Genomic DNA, 21,904 nt, shown 5'->3' with positions numbered 1-21,904 from the left:
TAAAGGCTCCCTGCAGTTTAATGCTATAAAATATCTCAGTATTCCAATTGCGAAGTTGGCGCCAAACAAAAGCAGGGCACGCGTTCAGTCAGAAAATGACTAGAAATGGCTGCCATACATGAGAAATATATGTGATTTCAAATGAGAACAAGGCTTTAAATGATATGATGAGGAAACAAAGGTTTCTATATGGAGGCTTATATTTGCCACTGGAAAAAAAAGAAATTAAAAAAAGTAAGTAATTAGTATTTAAAATTTTTGAGTTTTGAAGTTGACATTTTGAGATAATAAGCTGTTAATTTTGACTTAAACATGATGTAAAAAATGAATTAAACAAATGAATGTTGAAATTATTACATGGATTAATTATATTTATTATTTAATAATTAAAAATGAATCTATTTTAAAATAACTGTATGCATTAATAAAATCTTGACTTTACTGTAATTTATAGCATAACATATGCCTCTGCATTATTTACCTTTGCATTAATTTTCCTGCATTTTTCCATTTTATTTATTTTTTCAGTTCTCCTACGCGGTTATTTTTTCTTTCACCTATATGTTTTCCCTCGGACCTATTCATGCACGGTTGTCCTTCACAGTGCATTAAAGGGTCAACCTTGTGCCGGTCGCTCACAAACTCACACTCGCATTTTTATTTTTCAAGGATTTTATTTGGTTGAGATTTTGGCAGATTTGGTCCTCCATACTCTCTGTGCTGTCTTTTGAAAATACTGTTTCTCTGAATTGCCAAATCAAACAACACTTTGAACTGGGACACACAGCAGAATCGACTACATTTTATCTTCAAAAATGTATTTATTTTTTTCCACGTCTGGACTCCAGCGAAATATGCTTTCTCACACATTCACCTTTCTAGTCCTAGATTTAAAAAAGAAAAAAACAGAAAGAGAAAAAATAATTACAATCATTATGTTTTGTCTCAAATGGCCAAAAAATGTGGGACCAATTGCTTAAATATGGGAAAATTCCTTTCTTGACCATTTGATTAATGGCAGTCGTGTGTTGTGTTTGTGCCTCCCGGGAATTTATTGATATTACTTTAAGGGAGACAACCCAACCAAAACACAGCCCTCTACAGAGTGTTTACTGTATAATGGGTGTGACAGGCTACCTTAGCCCAATTCTGAGGTCACTGCTGGTGTTTCCTACGAGGTATGACAGTTTTACAACTGCGGGGCTCAGACTCAGATTGTTTCTGACATGTTAGACTGCTGCTGCTCGCCGTCTGTCTCACCATCTTTCCCCTTCGCTTTCTCCTCTTCAGCCTCCCTGACTCGGTCTGAAACACACTCCATTTCTTTCTTTCCCTGCAAATTATGTACAGGCTTTCTGAGCCAGACACAGGAAAAGGGACTCTTGAGCATATTTTAAGCCAAAAGTCTTAATCTCTCATAATAGCTTTTATTTGTTAAAGTTGAGTGAAAGCCCATATTTCATTTAAACGGGCCTCTGCTGGGACCGATCAGAGCTGGTTGTGGTAATTTTCTAACAAGCTTTAAAACAACAAACTAGAAATGTCAAGGGGCTAAAATAAAAATAAAAAAAATTAAAAGAGAATCACAGCACGGTTAAAGTGCCATAAACTGCACAGGAAAAACAGATTTTTCTCATTTTTTCCACTCCTATTCAACACACCTTTCACATCTATTCTCCACCAGCATAAAAATGCAAGTCAGCTTGATTTCGCCTTGTTTTGCAGGCAGGTTTGTGTCACACAGAGAAGCCGAGTGAGCCAAGGCGGTGCGGTGCTGTTCGGTGGGATGGGTGGCAGCAGATGCAGGAGCGGTTCAGATGTTCTTTATCTTCATACTGCAGAGCAGTGAAATGTGGAGGAATGCAAGCTTTACATTTACAGAGGCCCCGAGGACACACAACTCTCCTCCTGCATTGTGGTTGTGATAATATAATCATGCATAGTTTCTGCACTAGCTAAAGAACAAAGATTGCTATCCAAGAATATAAATATTGTCTGCAAGAATGTGTTTTAATTTTAATAATAATGCCCCCCCCCCCCCCCCTTTCCAAAAGACAGACTTTTGTGGAGTGGGTCAAAAAGCTGTCTCTGTAAACATCCTGTTCACGTTAGCTTTGAGAAAAAAAAAATGTACCTCCTTTCTAAGTACTCACACAGTATACAGTATATAGGCAGTCAGTGCACACACACACACACACACACACACACAAGCACACCACATTTCGGCCGAGGCTCTGTGATCTGATTTTGAATGCAGCATCTTGTTTGATGTCTTTTTGATGATGGACATGAAATAATGTCCAAATCACCAGAGGCTGGAACATCAAACAGTTCCAAATGAAAACACGGTAATGTCTTCTCGGACTGAGCCTTATTGCGCCTTCATTTGCCACTGCCCCATGGAAGCTGAGCTTTGACTACGAACAGATAAAAGATGAGTTGATAAATGAAGCACTTTCATCTCCAACAAACTTTGACAACTTTTTCATTTGCAACACAAACACTGCATGGCTAATACACTGCATCATAATATAATCAGATAATGAGAGACGGTAATGTCAGCAGCTCAATGAAAAGTCAAAGGTGGAAGGAATATCTTTGAAGAGGATGAATGGTCGGAAATCATCGCAGCAGGATAAGGAGTGCCCGGGAAATGCTGATCATCTTTGTATGAAGAACCCCACACACGCGCATCCCACCCCAACACATGCTGGCACACAAGCACAAACAGTACAGGATCATTTATATATTGTTCTATTTCAAAATCCAATGTTCTTTAAGATAATGGGGCGAGAGAGCTAATGCAGAGCACAGGTGACTTAGTGATAATGAACCAATATATATGCATCATGCAAAACTGAGCCTTATGCTTGGCAAAGAGAGCTCAGCACATCCATTCATCTCAATTTCGCCTGTTATGAAACACAGGCGGGGAAGCCATCCTCGCAGTTGCACCACGCGTGCCTGTCCCGAAGGGTTCGTCTCGTGTGAAGTCCCGCTGCGAGCTCGTCACGTCCGGCGTTTATCATAAGACGGCTTTCGCAGAGGGTGTGGGCTGGTTCCCGGTGAACCGCGAGCAGATCATCAACTTTGCATTTAACTTGAGTCTTAAGTGAAAGGAAGCAGAGTTTCTGGATGACTTGCAGATGGGTTCGGTGTCTCCCGCGGGGCTTTTTGGATGGCCCTGTGTAAACCGAGAGGCCGATGTTCAAACAACAAGACAGAAAGCCACGGTGGACTCAGAGCTTTGCTTTGGCCTCCGTGTTAGTTCCCGACAGCCTACTGGCACCCAGCTCAAGTTAATAAAGTGCACCACCCAGATCCTGCTGCGACCGTATGTCTGCTGAGTGCGTGTATGTGTGTGGTCAGTTCAAGCTGGAAAAGCCACGGATGAAAGACAAACTGCATGCCACATTTGCTAAGTCTGTGATGGGAGTCTCATCCACTCTGTCTTCTCCTCAGATGATGCGCAGCAGCTCAGCACATGGAATGATTTAGACACAGAGGATGATCAAAAATGATTATGGCACGTCTTGTTAAACTTGCATAATTACTGTCACAGCGTATTCTTGCAGTGGCAGTCAGAAGCTCGAGCTGATTATTATTATTTTGTTTCTTTCTGGTCAATAAAGCCCACAAAAAGAACTACACAGGCCACGAAGCTTCAGCTGCTTTGGCGCGATCATTAAATGGCCGCGATAGTGGGCGCATTTTTTTTTTAAATCCGCAGTTCATTCCTGCAGCACAGCTCATTAAGTAGTGGAATTTAAAGAGAAGAAAATAATCTAGTGACGTATTGCTTTAGGATGGTCCTGACAGATTAAACTTATTCTCTAATGACGATCTCAGATGTATCCACATCAACAAGCTCAGTGGATAACCTCCAACCCGTTCGAGCCAACTGTCAGGAGCTTCCCAAACGCAAATGTTTCATTTTGTTTAACCGAGTTGGTGTTGCTATAAAAAGAAGCGATAACAGATGGATCTCAATTAGTTCTGAGTTGTGACTGCAATTTATCACACGCTGTCAACTTTAGATTACACCTGCAACTCTTTAGCTGAGTTCTTTTCCTTCTTCCCCAAAACGGATTTACACCACTGAGGGACTTTTTACGAAGCTTCTGCCGCCGCCGATGCTGCTGCTGGACACGGAGCAGACAGGCATTACGGTGAGACAACAAACGTCCCGTACAACGCTGCGAGATGCAAGCGTAGATGCAAGAAGAGACAGAATGAGGACAGAAACAACATCTTGCTGTGAGAACATCATGGCTGACACACATAAAGGAGATGTTTTTCTCTTTTTTGTGCACTGGAAGGCTGAAATCAGACAACATGCAGTCTCTGGGTAGAAAGACAACCATCAGACTGTTAGAACGATGCTGATTGAATGTTGCACTCACATTATTTGCACATTTACAAATGATTTTGATAAAATGCAAAACATTTGTCTAGTCTTGTGTCGATGCCCCTCCTTGCCAACAGAGCATGTCTGTGTTGAGCTCCAGGGTGTCTCCTGTGGTGTCTGGCAGCGTTTCCTTTGGGTGTTTGGGTTTTGCAGGGTGGGGTTGGGCCACGGCTGCTCGATCTGATTGGGATTTGGGGGATTATTATTATTTTTTTTTTTTTGGATGCTGGGTTAAGACTTTTGGCACTTTGCAGTGTTTCATGTTCCAGTGTTGTCTGGGGTTCAACTGAGGGCACCATCCTGCTATGTGTGAGGATGCTGCCATCAGGGAGCATCAACACAAATGCCAGCACAAAGTGTATTAAAGAGATAATTAATGCAGTTAACCTACAGAATATTTGATTCTTTATGCAGTGAAAAAGGGGGATAGTGTGATAGCTTGGCAACCTGTTCAAATGGGTTTCACTCTGTGGCAGCTGGGACAGATTCGAGCCCCTCCCCTGCAACCATGAATTTGTTAAGCAGCTGAGAAAATGCTTGTGTGAATGGAAAAAAATGGGAATTTTTGTTTTTTATATGCCATGAATGATAAAGTTACCCATGAATTTATTTATATTTTAAACACAATATGACGTTTTTTAGACACGTCATATTGCTTTACAAGCTCACGGTTGAGTCATTTCTGCTTTTGCGTCACTAGCAAATCACGTGTGCATTAATCCACCCAAGAAAATACTTCCACACAAATCCACAATTTATTCCCATTTACGTGAAGAAGAAAATTGATAAATGTGTCCATATGTTTAAGTAAAAATGCTTTGTTTTTTTTCACCAACGAGTCTGTAGTTTGGGTCTATTTGTGGGTTTTACCTTCAATAAAAGTGTGAAATATGTCTGTGATTTATTATTCCGAATGCAAATAAGCAACCAAACATCTGCGAACAAGAAAAAAATTCACATTTATTTGATATCAAACAGGAGTTGAATTAAATACCAGCTGATGATGGGCTCTTACAAAAAGAAATAAAATGAACCTAATCAGTGCTGCAACAACTTTTCACACTTCCCAACCATGTTCTTTTTTTGTTTTTTAACATTTTTCTTGGAATAATTAATAAATTAATTCGTGTCAAAGGATGAAATGTCCTCAAAAACTGCAATATCGCATCTACGTCATATTAAAAAAAGTCTCAGAAACCCGACAATTTCTTTCTTTCAAGTAAAATAAATTACACGAGGATCCAATTTTACTCCAAATCTGTGCATGGCCCGGTGTTAACAAATATTAACTACTGGCGAAAACTCATCATTCATGAAAGCAAAAAGCACTTCACAAGCAGAGACGTGAGCATGATGATTTCATATGGATTTTGTATCTCCTAAAAACTTTTTTTTTTTTTTAATGATTTTCTCATATTCAAACATACTACAACAAGTCAAGTGTGAGAGGAAAAGCACATTTCCACCATTTTTGATTAGCCTTGTCTGAAGAATCTTATTAACATTGAAAGGGCAAGAACTACTGAATGGTTGCCTTTCTTCTTCTTCTTTTCCTTTTTTAATTTCCCCTTTTACACTAGTGGTACAGCAAAATATATTTTTTTCAGCTGTTACTTTGACAACAGTTAAATGTGCAATAGAGAAAATATAAGGCCTGAGTCTGAATTAGTGTTTTCTTAACTTTACAGTCCTGACTGTGTAGTGGAGCCACACTAGTTCTAGTTCTGCACTTCTTGACTAAAAAGACCCCGGTTCTTCAAAGGCCCCCCAGGAATACGTCAGGAGTTTCATAGTTCTTAGAGTACTTTTTCCCCCTTTTTTTCTCTCTTTTTTTTTTTTAACTCTTATTCTTCGATTTTTCTCGCAGTACAACAGAAATGCCAGATTTATCTCAGCCTACGTGTCATTCTCTGCTCCTCTTTAGTCCAACAGCAGAGCCTTCACAGTCCACATTTGTCTGGCCTCAGATGGGATGTGTTTTGTGTGTTAATGAGATCTGTGTGCAAAAGTCATGTATTCATTCATTCCTTTTTCCACCCAACAACTTTTCACTTCTTGTCCTGACACAAAGAACAGAAAGAGCGTGTGAAGTGCGGAGCCAGGCTCGCCGGCTCTCTCCGATGCACCCGTCCTGCTAAAACCTGTGCAAACAAAGCGTCGCCCGCTCAGAGGCTGGTGATGAGCTGCATTTGTCCATCGGCGGGCGCCTCTCCGTCATGTGCACAGTCTTCGTTGTTGGGTGGGATGATGCACCCGTCGCTGGTGCCCCGGTTTATGTGGTAGTAGGACAGCGGCTGTGGCGCATCGCCGAGCTCAGGCATGCTTTTGTGATACGCGTCCTCGCTCTCGCTTTGAGGTGAGGGGGAGAACTCCTCCTCCTCTTCTTCCGGAGGGTATGGGGAAGCTGAAGGCGAGGGGGAGTCTCTCAAGTTTGGCATGCTGGTATAAAGGGAGTCTCTATTGTTGCTGGGTGAATGGGAGCCCATGTCCTCCTCTGCGGTAACAGTCTCAGAGCCATGGCCGCTCTGGCCCTCCAGGCACCTGGGGGCCTTCTGGGAGCTGTACAGCAAGGAATGAGTCCTCTGGGGCAGGAGAGGGGCTTCCAGCACCTCCTTGTGGTGGGGGTGCAGGAGCAGCTCCAGGGTGGCGTGGCCTCCTCTTCCGCTCCCTCTCTGCGGGGATGAGGCATCGGCGTGATCCGCCACGATGGCGTCATCCTCGCTCCCGCTACCGTTCCCACCCCCGCCCCCTCCCCGGTCCACCGTTACCCTGGTCTGTGGAGGCAAGACTCTGTCCCTCTCCCGTGGAGCATCGCGACCTTTGGGAGCCCCGCGGGGCCTGAGGTTGTTGTGGACAATCTCGGATATGATCAACTTCTCAAAAGCGGCATCGTCCAGGTTGAGGCCCCCCAGGTCACCCGGGGCTCGAACGCCCACGGCCTCATAGTCGTCGTCTCGCAGGGAGTAACTGTTGTTGAAATTGCCGTTGAGGGGGAGGGTGTCCATGGCACTGATGTCCCTGCTGTTGCTCAGAGACTGCTGTCCTGCAAAGAAAGGCGGAAATGAGCAGGTGAGACGCAACGTTTCAGCTTTTCACAGAACAAGACGGTCTCCACTACATCATCCACATGTGCTTGATACTGCTCAGGACACTTTACTCTTGTACTCTTTGATCTCTTGATTCATTTTAATTTTAAACAAATATCAAAAAAAAAGAGAAAAGAAAACTTTTAAAATTCAAAGGAGAACCCAATTAGCTTCCCACCACGTCCAAGCTCATTACTGCTGAATATCATTAAAGCCAATCTAAGAGATTATCCTGAACAATATTGAAGAAATGAGAACAAAAGATGGCTTAGAAATCAAAAATATAGTACAGCAACATGTAATTAGGTAGCTCATGACCAGGTAACAAACAAAGCAGCAGGAAAACAGAAGAAAACTGGAATAAAAGAAAGAAGTACAAGCTGATGAGGAAGTGCAGTGATGTTAACAATGAATAAAACATTCCAGCAAAACTATAAAAAAAAAATAATAAAGAAACGAGGGCATAACAAAAGAGTAATGTCAAACACAGATGGCAAACCACCTCTCTGCACTGGGGCCCCACAAGCACAGCAACAAGCCCCAAACACCACAACACACAGGCAGGGTGCAATGACTCACTTTGCCACCACTCACATCAAGTGTGTCTGCTCAGGCTACCTGGCCTAAGAACAGCTGATTTGCAAAGAAAGCAAAACAGATGCTTTTTTTCAATTGAAGCAGAAACAATAAAATCACTCAAATAGGAAAAAGTGGAAGCTCGTAACATCCAGCCCGGATTCAGTTGACCCAGCTGGGATTGTGTCCTTGCGCTTAACTCGAGTTTAGTGCAGAGGCTTTGCTTAAATCGCTGGACGCAGATGTAGAAATGATTTTGTTTACCAATTTGAGCGAGCTAAAGGACAAATCATGGACAACTGAATCCTGGACTCAGCAGGTGAAAGGGTTCAGCAGCAAGCAGTCTTTAAAAAAAGAAAAAAGAAAGAAAGTTGACAGAAAAAAAGAAAAAGAAGAAGTCAAAGAGAATATTTCCTGATGAAACTATTTTTTTCTGAGAAACACAAAAGTTTTCCGCCTTTTGCAAGTGTACATCTGTCAATTTTACACGAGCGAAACACGCACACAGACGTACACACAACAGATTACTCCTATTCTGTGCAGCCCTCTGACTAAGCTCAAGTAGCAGGATGGATGTGGGGAAAAACAGAGGGAGGGGGGAGGGGGCTGGTTTGATTTGATGAGGATTTTATTTACTGGGTAGACAGAGTGATATTTCGTAGGCTGACGGCTGTGTCGTCACGAGCACACATAAAAAGGGGAAAAGGGGGAAACTGCACTCTTTCAAACTTGTCAGAACATGATGATGGTACCTGAAAAAAAAGCTCTGAAAACAACATCAAAGAGATTTCCTTTAAAAAAAAAAAAAAAAAAAAAAACGCAAAAAGAGTGCAGGGTGCAAAAGGACACAAAAAGGCGGTGGTGGTAATGGTGGAGGGATTATTAGACAGTTCTCTCAAAAGGCCCGACTTCCAGATTTGCATTTGTTTATGCTCAGCTGGGCGATTTTGTTGCAGACAGGTATTGTCTACCGGGAGAGTGGGTGAGGGAGGGAAATGATGTGAACAGAATTCAACTGGACACAGAGACAGCTGCAGTCTGGGAAGCTTTCCAGCAGAGATTCATCCAAGATATTCTCCTTACCAATTTTACAGCACCGGATGAGCATCTGTGGAGTATTACTGAGTATTAATACACTTTATAGTAAAAGACATGCTCATCTTTTTCGCAGGAGCTAAGTGTAATGACTCTAGCAGGGGAAATTTAGAATAAGCTTGAGTTAAACGTGACATTCTCTCGGCACTTATTTCATCCTTGGATGGTGATCTTCACACCGGGATTTGACATTTGTGTGTCGCAGTGCTGTCTTCTCTCCTCAAACTAGTTTCCATATGTAGATCCTTACATCCTTTTACTATTATTTTTTTTGTCTTTTTACTTTCTGCTGTCCTCCTGTTTAAACTCAGCTCAGCAAAGCGGTCCTCTGCAGTGGGATATAAACTGTTTCTACAGGTAAAGTGGAGATTTAAGCTTGGACCCAAAATGATCTGCTAATTAAATATTGTCATTTTTACCTGCCTGCTCTGTTCTGGTGTTAACCTGCAATTATCCAACAACGATTAAGCAGGTAAACATTTTAGGCCAATAAAGCAAATGCTGTCTGCACACACACACACACACACACACACACACACACACACACACAGTTTTGTGTTGAGCTGCTTTGCTGCTGCAGAGCTCCAGAGAGCAGGGCAAAAATATATATCACAAAAATGTCTTTGAGTTCCTGAACAGACATTTTATGGTCCCAACCCTGCTTCATTATCTCTAAGTGTGAAGTGCACTCATTGTGCTGCAAGCCAGTTTGCAGCACGAAACGAGAGCAGCAGCCGCAGCATGTTAAAGCTATAGGTTACTGCATATCTTGCTCCTTATACACATTTGCCATAGAGCTTCTATTTTTTTTTAAATATTCTCTTTTATCATCAAATGCGTGTGAATATCTGAGAGCTGTGACTCTGCCCGCATTGCGTCATGTGCTTCTGCTTTCTCCCCTTTGATTAGGTTTCCTTTGCTTTGCCAGTGAGGAACTAGGTCACCATAAACACTAACACGATTTACGCTCGGGTTTTTCTTTAAGTTAGCTAAACAGAAAAGATCTCGTGTAAATACGTTGCTCGTAAATGGTATAAACGATCCGAATCGTCACCAAAAACCTTGCATGCAAGAGAGGGCAATTCTCTTATGACTGCTAAGTGGACGAGATAAGATAGCATTGACGTCTCGGAGTTTATCGCTCTCTGTGTTTACAAAGGAGAAAATTGCCTCGATAAGAACAAACAAAAATACAGAGAAGGTGTGAATGAAGAAGAACAAAGCGAAACCCTGTGTAATTATTCTCAACATTTCCATTCATGCTGTGTCACAACCGCAACCTCAACAGTTTCCATGTTTTTGGTGAATTTAGTAAACAGACTTAATGGAACAGTTCGACATTTTGAGAAATCGTTTCTGGCAGAGGCTTAAATGAGATGACTGGTACCACTCTCGGTATCTGTCTCTCAAATAGGAAGCTGCAGTCGGGAGAGGGCAAGCTTAGAATAGCATAAAGACGGGAAGCAGGGGTAAACAATTAAGACAGCTCTGTTAAAAGAAAACAAAATCTGGCTACAGGCACTCCTAAATCTCTCTGATAGACATGTGATATCTGAAATTATTATTATACATGCAAGAACTTTTGCTTAACTCTCTCTTAACCGATAACTTCCTTTCTCCGCTCGTTGCCTGGGAACTGCTCAGATCAAAGAAAGAGCCGGCAGATGACCTGCCCCGAAGTGGCAAATTGTTGTTCTTGTATGGATTAAACAAATGAGATGGAAAGTGTTAATTAGTGTGCTTTCCAAGTGCTGATAGATCGATGTTGTCACTGAAGGAACTCAGGCTGACTGTTTTGCCACAAAGACTGAAACCTGTTATTCTTACACTTTTGCTTTTGCACGAGTTCAACAGACAGGATAAAACCTGTTAATTAGTAAGTCTTGCACTTGCTGGTTGGCGGATTTTCTTATCATTTTGCGAGGCTAAACTAGCCATTTCCATCTGTTTATACCACAGACTGTAGTTAAAAGATGGATGCAACCTCAGGGCTGTTTGAAAACTGGAAACTCTGTCCTGTCAAGTCTGTCCTGTAAAAAGTCCCGTGCATTGAATTTCATTGACTAATAATGTGCAAATATCAAAGAAAATGCCAGATGTAGCAAATATGATACCAATGAAATATATATTCATGTATGCAAATTCATTTTTTGCACTTCTCCCACTTTTGATTAAAGCTGCTGTCGCTCCCTTCAATCCTCCGCCCCCCCTTTCAACAAATTAGCTTTTAACCTAAGCCTAGCGTCATCCATGTCGAACTACGTGATGTTGGGAGGACACGAGTATGTTTGCTATGGTTACAGATCCTTTTGCGTAGCCAAATACCTACACAAAAACACACAAACATGGTACTGTAAAACAAGCCCTATGGAGGCTGCTGCCTTATTTTGGAGTGAAAAGTGATCATATGGGGCTAAGTTTTAGCTAACGCTAACTTAGCTGGGACAGCGCCGCCATAGGCTCTATAAGTATATATTCTACATTTATGGTTAAACCAAACTCGTGTGCTGACATCCACCCATCAGCCATAGCAGTCGTACCCGCAGTGTAAATAAAATAAATTTTGCACAGTAGTTACGAAGGGTAGTTTTTTATGCTAGCGTGTAAGCTTTTTTCTCCTGCTCTTCATGCTAAGCTAAGCTAACCTGTTGGTTTTCCAATTATAAGAGATAAAACATTAAAATTAGCAGGCTTTCTAGTTGCAAGCTGGTGTTTGTTTGTTTTTTTTGTTTGTCTTGTTTTTTTGTTGTTTTTTTTTTACAATGCCAAGCTGTCTGTTTCTCTCTAGTTTCACTCTTTTTGCTGAACTAAGGTAGCTTTGGGGTTGACTGGCAGAAATGAAAGCCGTTACAATCCTTTTGTTTGTCATTCATCTAAAAATGAGCAACTGAATGAAACATAATGTTGCTTTAAAAATAAAAGGAAAAGCAAAAACAAAACAAAAAAGCAGATAAATTGCAGAAGAATAAAGGTGGAGGGCGGATGTGCACCTGGGGAGTGAAAAGCCGGTGGAGAGGGGGTGTTGCACACCACGGTTTCTGCCAGAAGGTTGTTATAAGGGTTAGTGTCGTGGGTTCGAAGGAGAGGGTTAGTTAGGAGGTAGTTGCCAGTCATCCCTGAAATAACAGGAAGAGAGAGACAGAGAGGGAAAAAAATTAGGAGGGGTGGAAAAAGCAGCTGAAGAAGAGAGCCTGAGTCATTGTATCTCATGGTCTGTGGTTATATGTTGGTTAGCTGTCCACATAAACAACGGAGCTGACGTTCACTGTCCAGAATCTCACACTGCAGAAGATTTACAGCCTGCGATCCGTCTGCCTTCTATTATGGACAAGGCAGCCATAGAAACGCCGGTCAAAGCAAACCATTATCCAAACAGTCATCTGCTCTAACTGACAAACAGTATTACTGCGACAAGTGTCAACCAAAAAAGCATAGCTGCACAATCAACTGCTGTGTTTATATGGAACTAATTCATCTAAACAAACTCGTTCGGTTGAGACAGAAAACGAAACACGTCTAAGTGGCGCGTTGTGACCATGTCACAGCATCCCCATCATCCTCAGCATGCTTGTGTATATCTTTAGGAATGCAATAACCATCCCCTAAAAAAATAAATAAATAAAAATAAAAATAAATCCAAACTAATTGAGAATTAGAGCCAAATCTGTGCTGGCACTGTCTGCAGCCTGAGCTTCATGATGCTGGGATCAGTCCAAAACCTGCTCTGACCTCAGCCTGACTTTGCTCGTCTCCCTCCCCTGCTTTCATGCTGACAATCACCCCAGGATGAAGATGATTTAGAGGGCTGCTGCGCAGTCAGTCTCTCCGCTCAGGGTCGTTATTTGAACTCAAGTCCTCGTCTATAACTTTTTATGCCAGACTAAATATCGCACCTCCTTTCTGTCACTATTTTTTCCCCTCCGTTCAGAGGATTCCGGCAAGCAGGAGCGTAGCGGAAAAAGCTCTGAACTTAAGATACACAAGTAACATTTAATGCTATTTTTTGATTGCTTGGCGCTAAGAGAACGGCGGCATTAAATCGGGTCTTATCTTACTCCTTTCTGAGCTGCCACATAGCCAGGTGGGCTGCATCCATTGATGTGTTTATTGTGAATTCAGAGCTTCATCACAAAGAGAATGGCGTATGTGTCTCGTCTGGCGGTGGCGAAGGAGAGATGGCTGCTTACCCTGGTTGAGTGTGGAGGTGCTGTTTATGTCTCCTGAGATGAATGAGGACTCTGACTGCTTCCTCACAGTGTCGTTCCACATCCGCCTGATGCGGCTCTGGGTTGAGAAAAAAGGCAGCCACTGATCAGGACTCAACACGGCGCGACTTTTATTGAAGGCTTTTTTGCCCCAAAGGGTTGAGTGGCTATGCGAGTTTGTGCTTCAAACCTGCACTAGTACACAAAAAAAAAAAATCCAGCTCATTCACCGCTTGATGACATGTTTGTGTTCGGGTACAACAAAGCCCTTCACATACTATTGATCCAACCAAAAATGGATACGCTGAGAGTCTTACGGTTTGTAATTTGAGAGATCGGCCCTGAGCAGCATTTTTTTTTTCTTTTTTTCTTCAGATGCTAAGAGCAGGAGCATCCGCCAAATTCCCAGAGGTGCTCTTAAGATAGCTCTCACAAAGACAAGAAAGAAGATATTACCACATGCATGTATCTGTTTTTTTTTTTTTGTTTTTTTTTTACAATTTTCAAATAGGGTCTACCTACGGCCACGATAACACACATATGAAAGAAGCACTGGGTATAAATGTCTTTTCGGGATTTTAAAAAGGAAAGATTTCTTAACACAAGCTACAAGAAAACTTCAAGTCCATCCTTTGATCACTAACATTTAACATTACACAGCCGAACAATCTGAAAACGACACTTAAGCTACAATGTGAAGGCTGAAATGTGACATAAAACACTGCACTCTGTGACATTTCTATTTCAATGCCCAACCTCTGTAGAGAAGCTTGGCTTTACAGAAGAAAGTGTGAATTTAGCGTTTAAGAATCCTTTTCAACAGTTTTATATTTTCAATCAAAAGATAAGAGTGTGTTACTTTGTCTCTCAAACTTCACACCTTGTCTGTACTCATGGAAAAGCACTCAGCCTGAAGGCCATTTGTAGCTCAGTCTTAAAAATGGCTTAGAGTCTATATATGTTTTAGAAAACAGGGCTAAATACTTTGTTTTATTTTGACCTTCAAAAGTGCAAAAAGGTAGAGAAAAATACTTTATGAAAAGCCTGTAAAATGTTCAGTAATTAATGAATTACTCATTCTCTGCGGTGCAGTCCATTTTAAGGTACAGTTCTCGAAATCCCAAACCTCGATATGCCAGATTCTCTGGTGTGTACCTGAGTAGCGGATGAATAGCGGGCCGTGGATCGAGACGTGGCCGTCTTGGCTGAGCTGTGGGAACCCTCAGACGGCAGCGCCCCGCAGCACTGGGACTGACGGAAACATTTGCTGTACTCTTTGCGTACCTGCAGAGGAATAAAAGATCAGGACAGACTCAGCATACAGACACAGACAGCAGCCCCCCCGAGAGATGCAAATCCCAAATCTTTATCAAATGCCATCCAGCTGACAGCAGTTTAAATGTCATATGTGTAAGGGCAGGAATAACAAACAGTGTGCAGCATATTGCAATATTGTAGCAAGAAAGCACTTTGACATGAGTGTTGCTACGTATGAATATATGAAATACCAGTAAAAAAAAAAAAAAAAAAAAAAAAAACTGGAAATGCTCCTATAAAGAAATACAAATAGCCACACCTGGAATCTACTTTAGATTCAGTGACAAGCAGCCAAATCTTAGCTTACATTTTTTAGAAAATTCCCCCTTTTAGAAAAGGGGAAACAATTACTGAATGTTTCCTCTATTTAAAAAAAAAGACAATTATAGATCACAGTTAACACACATATTGTTCTGTCTCTACAGCAGTTTAAAATGAAATTAATTTATTACCATAGAGGACAAAGAAAGGCAAAAAAATATCCTGACATTTGAAAACCTGCAAAAAGCTGTTCATATTTGTCCTAAAAAAGTAACTATAAACCAACTGTGCAATTAGTTAACTAGTTAATATCTCCTCGCTAATTTCCTGCCAATTAACTAGTCACTTAGAATGTTTAATTATTAATAAAACTTTTTAATAGACTTGTTTAAGTAATTCTCTTCCTTTAGTTTACAAAATGAGAGAAGACAACTCAAATCATAGCTGTCACAATGTTGGATAATTAAAAGCTACTTTCAGCTGCTCCCTTATTCACAGCGGGTAACCACAGCAGGTAACTGAACATGTTTGATTTGGCAGTTTTACACTGGATGCCCTTTCTGACTCAATCGCAAAGGCCATTTGTCTCTATGGTTGAAAATGAGTAAACTGCAACACAACGAAGCCACAAAATGTGGAGATACCAGGGACTGAACCCTGATACCAGGGACTGAACCCTGATACCAGGGACTGTAGTTCAGTGGTAGAATACACTCTACCACTGAACTACATCCCCACATAGATGCCGGGAGTGCAATTATCGTGACTAAACAAATTCCCGCATAAATATTGCATATTTGTCGCACGTTCATGTTTCAGATCATCAAAGAAATTAGACAAAGATAATTATAGTAAATACAAACGGTGATTTAATTTATTAGAAAGCCATCCAAACCTCCCTAGTCTTCTGTAAAAAAAAAGTATTTTTCGGTAGTCCACAGAATATCTTCCCTTGGTTATTTTTTGACGAATGTGAGACGAGCCTTTGTGCTCTTTTTGGTCAGCGGTGATTTTCTTCTTGGAACTCTCCAACTGTTAAATCATGAACTCTGACCTTTACTGAGACAATTGAGTTCTGAAGTTCTTCAGATGTTGCTCGGGTCTTTTGTGACCTCCTGGATGAGCCGTCGATGCACTCTTGGAGTAATTTTGATAGGCTGCTGTTCCGCGTTTTCTCCATTTGTGGATAATAATGGCTCTCACTGTGGTTCACTGGCATCCCAAAGCCTTAGAAGTGGCTTTGTAATCCTTGGCAATAGATAGATGTAAGTGCCTTTGCTTGTCTGCTGTTTCTTTAGATCTGACGTAATGTTTGGCTTTCTAAGATCTTTTAACTTACTTCACTTTGTCAGGCAGGTTCTATTTAAGCGATTTCTTGATTCAACAGGTCTGGCTTTCCAAAAAATTGTGGTAAATCAGAGTTAATTCATGATTTAATAAGGGGGGCCAATTACTTTTTCACATAGGCCCAGCTAGGTGTGGATAGCTTTTTTCCATTTAATAAATGAAATCATCATTTAAGTGCATTTTGTATTAACTCGGGTTGTCTTTGTCTAATATTAAAATTTGTTTGACAATCTGAAGCATGTAAATGTGACAAATACGCAAAAAGCTAAGCAAAGGCAAACAGTTTTTCACCTTACTGTTAATCTATTTTACAGCATATCTGAGACACAGAAGGACAAATCTTACTTTTTTCTGCAGCAGGCAGTGAAAGATGAAGATGAACATCCCTTGCAGAGTGTTGAAGATGGTAAAGAGGTAAGCCATCACTATAGAGGACTCATTGAGAAAGAACAAGCCAAAGGACCACGTCAGCCCCAAAAGACAAAGTAGAGCAAAGGCTCCTAAGACCCATGACCTGCAAAAGACAGGAAAGAGCAACATTAAAACAGCAAAAAATCCTAAATTTCCTGCTTCTCCACTCTTGGACAACACTTTTTTGAAACACCGTTTTTTTTGCTTGACAATTTGCACTAGTGGTGGCAAAGTGTAAAAATGCTGAAACAAATTTTGCAGACAGCGCACGTTCACTGTCTAACAGTTAGGAAATTTCCTTGGTCTTCCTCTGAATTGTTGTCTAACAAGACTGCAAACACAGCAGGATTTTCCTTGGTGGTTTCCAGAATATAAGATAACTCGACAGACGATGCCTGGTCGTTACTGACACACAAGAGAGAAATAAGGCATCCCCAGAGAGATACCATGAGCCTGGAAATAAATGGGACAACAGCATGTTGTCGGTGGGAGAAAAATCACAGTGAACAATGCTGAAAATGATGCCTAATTCTGCTTGCTGTCTAGTGCAGCGCAGATATTATTTCATTGTTTAAAAAGTTCCTAAATTTGAGTCAGAGACCAAATTCATAGCAGATTCAAGTTGGACCATAACAGTTAATGACTACTGAGTACTTATTATAATGTGAGAAATCCAGCATCCATAAATGTGAGCTTTGTCTGTGCAAAAAAAATCCAAAAACCAGTTCAATACCTTATCTTGGGTTTGGACCAAAATCAGAGTGAATGTCTTTGAATCAGACACCCACATAACATATGTTGGCCTGCCCTCAAACATATTGTTGAGCAAGAATCCAGGCACAGAAACGGTCAGAGGCTTTCGTCTTTTCACAACCAAATGCAGCAGACAGGAAACGAAAACACTGAGGGCCCCCCTGTTTTTGTTTTAAAACTTCAAATCTGCAAAGATCGCGGTTGAATCCGCCTTTCAAAGAAGCCTATAAACTATGCCAGCACAGGAGCAAAAAGACACAAAGGTCAGAATTGCAGTTATGAAGAAATAAAAAAAAAAAAAAAGGCAATATACCCCAGCGTAGTGCAAATACAGAAATCATAAAATGAACTAAAAAGGCACCACCTACGGACTGAAATAAAATCTAAAGGGAAAATTACTGGTCTGGTCGGGTTTAAGAGAGGAGAAAATCAAATAAACGTGTAGGTCAGAAGCTGCTTTTGAAATTTCAGGAGGTAGGCAAAAGCAGTAATGGTGCATATTATTTTTCTTCCCACTCCCCCCGCTCAGCAAACACACACACACACACTCTAACAGCAAGCAGCCACAGCTCAGCCTCCTTATCGACTAGAGTGACACCCCCCCGCCCCCCTCACCTTATACCCCCGATCCTGGACGAATCAGGTTTCATGGAGGTGGAATGCTTTACCATCTTGTACATGGTCACCACCAGGAAGATGACATTGACCTGTCAAAACAGACGTCACATAAGGGTTAACAGAACGCATTTATGTAGTCATGTGATTCCCGCTGTTACCACCAACGAATGGAGCAAGTGCTCGGATCCTTTACTGTCGCGCTGACCTTGTGTTTGATTTCTTTAATTTTATATATGCAAATAGAAATATTGAAATTAAAAAGTAGTCAGTGCAGAAAACAGCTCCCTTAACGTTTTACATTTTCAACCAGAATATTTTTTGAAGCTATTCTCTCGCTGGCTCCGTGGCGTGTGTCAACACAAACACACCTTTACCGAGAGGAATATGAAAATTTAATGCCTCTGTGCAGATCACAAAGTACATTGACTTTCAAAGAGGAAAAACAACTGTGAGAGGTTATCGCCTTGGTCTGCTTCACACAGCTTCGATATTCAACATCGGCTACATTCGAAATTTCTCCCTCATGTTTGTCATTACAGCTGATTCCAAACACAGAGTACAAATCCACAAAATAAGGGACGTATATCTGATGAAACAGATCTAATATAGTGCAGGCAAGAGCGCCGGGAGAGAGAAAAAAAGTTAAATCTAGTGGGGAAAGTATAGAGTTTGAATGTCATGTTTTAAAAACAAGCTTCACCGAGGCCAGGAAAAAAAACATTTAAGTGATTCAAGCCATACATCCAGAAAGGTTTCGATGCTTTCAGGATGTCTCTATCTCTAACTCTCTAAGCACTGCAGGCCCTGTAGCCACAAAGGGAAAGGGAGGAGATGCACTTCAATTTGGCACGATACCACATTCAACCTTTGAAATGTACTTCTGTTAATATTCAACGAAAAACAAAAAAGAAAAAATGGATCCGGAGTCTTATCACATGAAAAACCTCTACCCTCAAAAACCTGCTCCGGGCGTGCATTTTTCAAGCGCACCCAAGCGCATCGAGCGTGAACGGCGGATAATAAAAGGCACGAGTTGGCATAAAAACGGACCCCTAATGATCGAGATGTAGTGCTCTCCAGCTTATCAAATATTTCAGTTTCAATTCTCATTCACAAATCAGCGGCAAGATCCCCGTCATTATCCCGCGTGAACGCATCCCGAGAACACAGGCGGCAACAAAAGCAGGATCCTAAATGGAAACAAAGAGGCTGTGAGTGGAACGCAGATGGAAACCAACAACAGCGGCGTTGAGAAAGATGGAAGAAAAAGGAGTGGCTAAAAAGACAGAAAGAGGCTTTTAGATCACAGCTTAGAGTAATGCCGTGTTTTGTCTCCCAGCCACAGGGGCCGATTTACGTCTGCTTGAGTCGAGAGGCTGGAGATGCATTTAACACAGCTGTAAGTGGTGACACAGATACGATGAGACAGACAGCGAGGAATGGAGTAAAGGGGGCACTCTGCAGAAAGATGAGGGGAACGGCATGTGCCATCTAAAATCTGTACTTCCCTGCCAAATCAAGAGCATATAACAGGGGCTGCCTACACGGGGTCTGGCGTGCATCTACAGCCTATGGACAGATTTACATGCATGTTCCTATATACGCCTATATGGATAAGCGCTCTGGGTCTGCTTAGGTCATGCTGAATGCGTGCATGTGATGCGCACACGTTGTGCGTGTGTCTATGCGCATGGCGAACACCCAGCGCCGTGCATGAAATATTAAAAGGTGAAGATGGAGATGTCCACGCTCTAGGATTGGCTGGGGATGCGTCATAATCCTCAGCAGGGCTATGAGCTGTGGTAATAGTTGTCTGGCCCACCCACTCATTACTTCCATGTTCACCACCCCATCCCCACCCCCACCCCCCGCCACCATCACCCTTGTTTTCCCACTGAGCAAATGACCTTCATGCCTGAAACGATTTCTCCTCCTGATTGCAGCAGGGGAGTATTCTCTAGATGTACAGCAAGGACCAAACAGCTTCAAGTTGTTGCCGCTCACCAGTTCTGATTTCAGAGGATTTCATAGCTGAGTGGACACTGATGTCCTCGTGTCAGCTATAATGGGACCACTTTCCTTTCATGCAAATTGATCTGAGAAAGCAGAGCTAAGAGGCTGCCAGCACAGACGGAGAGAGAGAAATCTATAAACTATTCTCTGAGCTTTTCTTTCAAAGAACAAAAAGTTATCACACGCGTGCACAAATTTACAACTTACCACAATTATGAAGGTTACAGGTCCGATGAAGCTCCAGATGAAATGGTTGTCGACTCTTAACCAGCATCTATAGGGTGCAAAAGGTGGTGTTCGGTTCATTAAATCGTCTCTTTGTGAAAACAAAGTTGCTTCTCATTGATCGGAGCCCAGCAGAGCCGGCTGCATGATAGGCCGCAGCAACAGAATAGAAACTCCTTTGACCGCAAAGAAGAAAACCCGACCTTAAGGGAGTGCTGGCCTCGTGCCATGAGAAGCTGCAGTGTAAAAGCCAGTGGTTACTGGACTCATGACTTCACAGTCTGCAAATGTCTACAAATGTGGGATATCTGTGTGTATGTAAGAACAGTAAACATTGTAATGTAGACAGTTTAAGAATGAATTGCACCTCAGCCCACGTTTATCACCGGGAAACAGAATGGAAAATAGAGTCTGAAAAAGGCGGTTTACTTAAATTCCATAAATTAGAGAGGACTCGCCGTTTTACAAATCATAAAGCTTGCTGCTTGGATGAAGACCAGCAGAGGAGTGCATAAACTTTTAACTGACATGGGCGGCAATTATCCACATCCACAAGACTAAAAACCCAACGAGCGAGTGCAGCTAGCCAGCACATTCATTAATGCAGCTACTTTGCTCACAGCCTCTTCTTTTAGCAATGACAGGCTGTAAATTTGCCAAGGGGGCCAGAGGTGGAATACTCTTTGTGATATTACTATCATTAGCACATACAGTACATGCTGTGTGGGTGTGTCGCAGTGGGGAGAAGGGAGGACTAAAGCTTGTGATATTTATCCCGGGAAGAAGAGCCTCTGCAAAGATCCCACACTTACGCCCGCTGAGTGCCGTAGCTTCTGTAGTCAATGGCTGCTGAGATGCCCACCACCATGGCTGGGATGAGGTACCCAGACATGTAGTAATACTTCCTGCGTGAAAACTCGCTCTCAAACACCTCGACCAGCATGAGGTACAGCTGCACGCCCTCCAAACACATCCACACGAACGCGGCCAGGAAGCAGAAGTGGAGAACTCCAGCGATGATGGAGCAGACCAGCTGATGAGAAAATACAAGCAGACGTTACGCGCAGAGGTAAAAGGACAGTGAAAGAGCTAATTTTACTAAACCCTACGCCTTGGATGAACACGCTCCCCTCCCTGCTGCTTTGGAAAGGTTTATTCATGCGGTCAGCTTTCTGCTGTCTGGGCTGAGAGGAATTCAGAGTGTCATAACACCAATCAAAGCAACCATAATAAATGTGTAATTCTATACTACAAAACAACACTGCTGACCCGGATGACCTTACCCTGTGGAACCCCCTGATGGTGACCTTACCTAGTGCTTTTGCCAGCACTTTCCACACACCCTCCATGTTTTTATCAATATTTTTCTATACTGAAAATAAAAGTCAAAAGATAAATAAATAGAAAGATTTTTTTCTCTTTTTCATTATTACCAAAAATGACTTGTCTATAGTATTTAACACAAATCTGTATGTTTTTGCTTTCGAAAGGTGGTTTGAAGTTAGTCTATTTATTTATTTTTATTAAGACAGGGCTAGATGTTTGCAGATGTATGCTATCAGATTTTTGCATCTTTTAGCTGAAAATGT

General features: G+C 41.8%; 1 protein-coding gene across 13 annotated transcripts in view; it reads right to left on the bottom strand.

The window, feature by feature from the left end:
- Positions 1 to 1,167: 1,167 nt before the first annotated feature.
- The window catches only part of adgrl2b.1 (adhesion G protein-coupled receptor L2b, tandem duplicate 1), a 93,592-nt gene continuing 72,855 nt past the window's right edge, over positions 1,168 to 21,904 (bottom strand). For 8 of the 13 annotated variants that reach the window (XM_085139842.1, XM_085139848.1, XM_085139847.1 and 5 more), the window contains 8 exons: positions 21,128 to 21,348; positions 20,298 to 20,364; positions 18,075 to 18,166; positions 16,641 to 16,809; positions 14,526 to 14,654; positions 13,353 to 13,449; positions 12,156 to 12,281; positions 1,168 to 7,451 (listed from right to left, as the gene is read on the bottom strand). In XM_085139842.1, the coding sequence (XP_084995968.1) occupies positions 6,574 to 7,451; positions 12,156 to 12,281; positions 13,353 to 13,449; positions 14,526 to 14,654; positions 16,641 to 16,809; positions 18,075 to 18,166; positions 20,298 to 20,364; positions 21,128 to 21,348 (1,779 nt within the window). In that variant the 3' untranslated portion in view covers positions 1,168 to 6,573. Of the gene's footprint in view, positions 7,452 to 8,073; positions 8,128 to 12,155; positions 12,282 to 13,352; positions 13,450 to 14,525; positions 14,655 to 16,640; positions 16,810 to 18,074; positions 18,167 to 20,297; positions 20,365 to 21,127; positions 21,349 to 21,904 lie in introns of all 13 variants that reach the window. The other 5 variants (XM_085139849.1, XM_085139850.1, XM_085139853.1 and 2 more) reach the window with 4 other exon arrangements.

The sequence above is a fragment of the Neolamprologus multifasciatus genome, chromosome 18, assembly GCF_963576455.1.
Source record: "Neolamprologus multifasciatus chromosome 18, fNeoMul1.2, whole genome shotgun sequence".
In the NCBI taxonomy this organism is placed as follows: Eukaryota; Metazoa; Chordata; class Actinopteri; order Cichliformes; family Cichlidae; genus Neolamprologus; species Neolamprologus multifasciatus.
The sequence above is the reverse complement of the archived record's forward strand: the minus strand, read 5'-3'. Positions and strand labels throughout refer to the sequence as shown.